The sequence below is a fragment of the Carica papaya genome, chromosome 1 (genome assembly GCF_054855325.1).
Source record: "Carica papaya isolate Zhongbai chromosome 1, ASM5485532v1, whole genome shotgun sequence".
NCBI lineage: Eukaryota > Viridiplantae > Streptophyta > Magnoliopsida > Brassicales > Caricaceae > Carica > Carica papaya.
The window spans coordinates 25,272,926-25,278,393 of NC_142309.1; the positions used below are offsets into that span (position 1 = coordinate 25,272,926).

The 5,468-nt window shown below is 40.7% G+C and overlaps 1 protein-coding gene across 1 annotated transcript; it reads right to left on the reverse strand.

Moving 5' to 3' along the window:
- Window positions 1-2,691: 2,691 nt before the first annotated feature.
- On the reverse strand, window positions 2,692-4,576 carry LOC110816796 (GRAS family transcription factor). The gene has a single exon (XM_022045120.2). The coding sequence runs from the start codon at window positions 4,251-4,253 to the stop codon at window positions 2,784-2,786; it is 1,470 nt and encodes a 489-aa protein (XP_021900812.2). The 5' UTR covers window positions 4,254-4,576; the 3' UTR covers window positions 2,692-2,783.
- Window positions 4,577-5,468: the final 892 nt, after the last annotated feature.

The following is a 5,468-nucleotide window of genomic DNA, read 5'->3' on the forward strand; positions in this document are numbered from 1 at the left end:
AGAAGGTCGTGCGGGGAAGCTGAAAGAGAAGAAAGAAGGAAAGGGAAGGAAAGGGGAAGCTGGAAAGAGGAAGGGAAAGGAGAGGAAAAAGGGGAAGGAAAAGAGAATAGAGGAATGGCCGTGTGGGAAAGAGAAGGGGGGAGCAGAGAACGGCAGCCACAAGGGAAAAAAGGGAAGAAGAGAGAGGCAGAGGTGGGAGAACGGTGTAAGTCGAGCCGAAAGAAAGGAAGAGGAAGAGGAAACGACCAAGGCACTGTGCAACGGCGGAGACCGAGGCTGTTTGGGTTTTTCAAGCACCGCACCTAAGATATGTACGTTCCTTTTCTTCTTTCAGTTTGTGCTTTTGATCAAACGAGTGTTCATGTGTGTGTGTGTGTGTGCAGGTTTGGGAGTTAAGAAGTTGCGGGGTGGCCGAGAGGAGGCAATCCCGAGAGGAGGCAATCGAGAGCCAAGCCAAGGCCGAATCGCCCCACACTGAAAAGGTAAAGCTTTTTTCGTATTTTTTGGTGGTTATTGAGTGGCGGTGGAGCAGAGACGATGTCGGATTGGCCACACAAGCTCGGCTAGGCCACCCACTTGTTTGGGAACCGAGGAGGTCTCTTCGGAAATAGGAAAAGTCGACCCATTCGAGAAGCCGAAGTATCTTCCCTAAACGTGGGAACCCGATCCGCCATTTTGGGTTTCGATTTGCCGTTTGGAAAGCTGAAAAGTCTTCCTCATAAAACGAAAAATGCGTTTGCCATTCGAAAAGTTGAAAAGTCTTTCCCAAAAAATGTAAATTCGATTCGCCAAATGGCGGGCCGAAAGGTTTTTTGGGTATGGATCCCAATAGATTAGGGTATTTTGTTAGGTGGTCGTTGGAATCCAAAATTTGATTAAATTTATTTTTAGTATTTTGAAGTATTTTTATTAATTATATCGTGTATATAGAAAAATTTAAATATTCAGACAAATACAGAAAGATGCGTAAAAGAGTAAGTATTTCTAAATCTCAACCTGGTTTGATTTTCAAAATGTGCATTCATTTTATTAAATTATCAATTTTGAAATTTGAACGGACATTGACCTAATCTTCAATAAAAAAACAGAATTAAAATTATAATCAGTAAACCTAAATAATTAAAACCCTATAAAGAGACGAAACTAGAAAACAGGTCCAATGGACTGAGAATTATTTGGACTAATGAAATCTAAAATTGAAAAAAAAAACTTTTAATCAAGGAAAAATTGAAAAATATAAAAAAGAAATGAAATAAAAATGTAAAAAAATATAGAAGAGAAAAGAAATAATTGAGGTTAAGAAATGATCATTTAAACAAACTGAGAATTTTTGAATAAGATGGTAAGAGTGAATAGGGTAGAGACCCTAAATACCTTTTCGTTTAGTCTGAATCGAAGAGGAGAGTGTATGTGTGTGGCTAAAGTTCAGCAGGCATGGTGAACCTGCACTTGGATAGAGTCTGAAACCTAATCCATACGTGGATAGACATTCGTGTGAGTGTGAGTCACCAAGCAAACGTACATGCTGTGATCATTGTGTAATTTGTGTGTGTGCTATCCATGCAATGAGGTGATCCATTTTGTCCTTCCTCAATGATGACATAACAGCATCGTGCGATGCAACTTAAAAAATGACCTTTCAAGTATATAAGCGATCTTTCGTGGGAATGTGATTATGTTTTGGGATTATGAACGAGATTTGAGTGTATCTGTGATTTTTTATGTGTGTGATTATGTTTTAAAATGACGATTGATATTCGAATGCATTTATGACTTTTGAGAGTATGAAAATATACATTTGAGATTTGTATATGATATTCGAGAGAATTCATTATATCGATCAGGAACATGTGAAATAATGAAAATAAGAGCATGAGTTTTGTACTGAAATATTTTTATTGTTTTTATATGAGTTGAGAGAATGGAAATACGTATTGAATTGATGAAACTCATTAAATTTTACTATGATATTTTTCAGATAAGAATGAAGAGTCATCGCCGTTATCAGACAAGTAGAACATTTGTAAAGGTTTTTATTTTTGTATATTTTGTGCATATTCGGAAAGTTTTATTTTATTCTATTAAATTCTAAATTCTGATATCATATTTTGTATATATAGTTACTATACATATAACATAGGATGATAGGTTGTATTATATTTTTTTATCTACGGATGTAAATATTTTATGAACTTACTATATGAAAATGACATGAGCTGAAATTGTGACTCGTATCGAAGATCGAGGCGTGACATTAATATAATTCATGCGGTCATTATTATATTTTTCTTATCTTATTAATTCCGCTAAAATTTAAAAGAAGTAAATAATCTGTAAAACATTAACATGTAACACCTACATACATAAAATCAAACGATAATTAAGCTTTATGCATCTTATTTCTCTACCATCTAAAGCAATACACTATTATTGGATTAACGGTAACTTCTGGCTCAATAATTAAGAGTAATCTTAATAATTTTCTAATCATTAGTATGGCTACTGGCATGACAGCCTGACGTTATTTATACTTGGCAAATGACATTCATCTCCAATTGGCCAAATATTTAAAAGCAAAATCCATCGTGTATCATTTGACACTACTTAAGAGGAAGATAAAACAAACTGTAATAAGCTCAGTAATTTACATAAGCCGCAATCGGTCAAAACCAAATCAAGCAATAGGAGAAATTATAAAAGAAAAAAAGGTTACAATAATAAATATTGAGAGAGGAAATCAAAATAAATTAAAACAAAAGTTTACAATTATATTAATTAATTAATTAATCAGAATCTGGAGAGGTCCAAATAGAAGCAGAGAGCAAACGCCTGGATTTCCACCCCAAAACCAGCCTATTCCGATTAACCTCCTCAACTCTATACCCGTCATTGAACAGCCCCAGCAAAAGCTTTGCTTGGACCTGGTTCGAATAACTTATACAACTCGGCTTGAACCCTACCGCCGCTACCCACTCTCCCCACGACCATCCGTTCTCCTCTCCCCGGCTCCGGTAGATCCGGCTCAACGTCCCAGCTATTCGGGGACCCAAGAACACCCTCTCCACCAGCGACAGCGCTCGGCACTGCATAGGAAACCCCGCCTCCAAAGAATCGTACATAGCAGAGTAGTGGTGCAACGAGTCCATGAACCTGCCCACGAACCCTCCCTCCCCTGTCGTCCCAATCTCCTCCTCTGCCAGGGTTACCACTCTAGGGTTCAGGCTCTTCGCTCCGGATAGAAACGAAGCCACGGAATCGGATGCCCGATAACTGAAATGGGGTAAGTGCAGCATGCAGTTGATCACCAACGCCTCACCTCTTACTAACTTTACTGCAGAAGGTCGAAAAGTCTCGTCGGAATCCAGTCTGCACAGATGGAAAGAGAAAGGTTGCCCGATGGATGCAGCGAACGCGGTTAGCCGGCGACCGGTCTCCTGAACCGTTCCGATGGACCTCCGACTACCGCTTCCGCCCCGTGAAAGCGCAGTGATTCTGAGGTGCGGTGCCGGTGGGCCCTCTTTCCTGGATACCAAGGCCTGCATCAAAGACGCCCACTGGATCCCTTCCATGATATCGTAATCCACTATGTGAATCCGCCTGTCGTGTGTGACGGCTTCCAGGATGGCTTGGTTGGCCGTGAAGTGGCCGAACTTTACGTACGGCGACATGTCCTGAAGGAGCTGGAACGCGGCGAGCACGTCCATCTGATTGTGGGGCCCGTTACCGCTGATTAAATGATGCTTATTAGTGGCTGTACTTGCCGCGGCGCCATCTAGCAAACCCTGCAAGGCTTCGGTAAAATACGCCGCCAATCTCTCCATGTTGGTTCCATCACTTGGGGACACCAACTCCTTGAGCCGAACCAATATCACCCGAGCCAGTTCCCGGCTCTTGTTCACTCCCGTGAGTGCCTCTGCGGCGGCCATCAGCAGGTGGACTAGCCTCAGGCCCTTGCAATCGTCGGCCTTGGATTCGTCCTGATCGACCATAACGGCGTCGGGAGTGGATGTAGAGTGGCATGGTTCCTGATCGGGGTGGGAAACCCGAGCGGAAGGATTGAGCAACGCTCCATCGTCCATCAAGGATTCGATGAGATCTTGGAAATCATCGTTGCCGCCGGATAAAGCGTCCCAGTCAACGACAGGAGACCAGTCATTCCAGTTGCAAGGAAGATCGTCGTCTGTTGTGGTAGTGGTGGTGGTGGTGGCAGCTGAGAAGTCGAGCTCGTGGGTGTCATCGATGACCATGGCCATGAGATGAGTATGTGAAGGAGTGAAGAACTAAAAGGATGGAGATGATGAGAGAAAAGCGGGGGTTGAGGGAGAAAAAAGCGGGTTTTAGATATAAAAGGGAAGAGGAGGGAGGAGGATAGAGATTGGAAAAGAGACAGTGAAGGTGGGGACTGATTGAGTTCAGAGCCTTAGTAGACAAAGTTGGGCAGCTGATCCCTATGTTTAATTTTGGTTTTTATTGTGTTTATATATATAATTAACACCCGTACGTCTTAATCTGGGTTATCATCAATAATGTCTGTCGTTCTTTTACATTTATACCCTTGTGTTATCATGTTTTTTCTTTTTGTGTCACTCCCACTTGGAACTATAAAATATAACTATAATGATACAATATCATGTATGTTTAAAATTATCTTATGGTCTGGTTCGAGGTTATTAGGGAGCCTTCAATTCGAAATCTTAAGTAAATTTTCAGGTGCATGAAAGCAGAACTTTGGAATCCAAATGGAGCGGAGAGTATATTTTGCGTAGGAATCATCAAAGTGAAAGCTCAGTTGAGAAAAGCGCTTTGGACGAACTTTTAACTTTTTAACGTCCCTCCATGCCACACGCTTCTGGCATTTACGATTGGGTTAAAACCTCAGCTGCTTTCTTTATTTATAAACCAAAATTATTTTTGACCGAGCATGTACTTCTACGACTGCCACGTCATTCTTGCCGGCTCAGTCCCACTCACTGAGTTCGCTTTCCTTGCTCTTTTCATCGTTGCCACTTTAACATTTTTTAAAACAACGAAAAGGTTGCTATTTGTGGCAAATGCTGGTTGGTTGCCGTCAGGAGCATCCCCTCAGGTGGGGGTTCTTTACACCGTCGATTCTCTCAAACCCACGAATTTGATTGGCCCATCATATGTATTAAATTCGCTTGATTCAACGCGGGGCCCCACGGTACTCTCCTCCCAATAGATTGGAAGTTTAACCTTCAACTCACTGCTCCATAGTTATGATAAATCAATTTCTTAAAAAATATATTTTAAAAAACGATTAATTCATTTCGAAATAACTTTTCCTTAAAAAAAATATTTGCGAACAACATTTACTAAATTTTTAATTATTAATTAGTATTTATCATAAATAATTTCCAAATTGTCTTATTTTAATGACCGACCTTAATTTAAATAATTTCCAGCTGAAAAAGACTCGGAGACGCATCACACTTGTGAATTAATAGTTG

Bases quoted from the DNA above. Each gene is read 5' to 3' on its own strand.
- LOC110816796 (XM_022045120.2), bottom strand. From the start codon at position 4,253: ATGGCCATGGTCATCGATGACACCCACGAGCTCGACTTCTCAGCTGCC.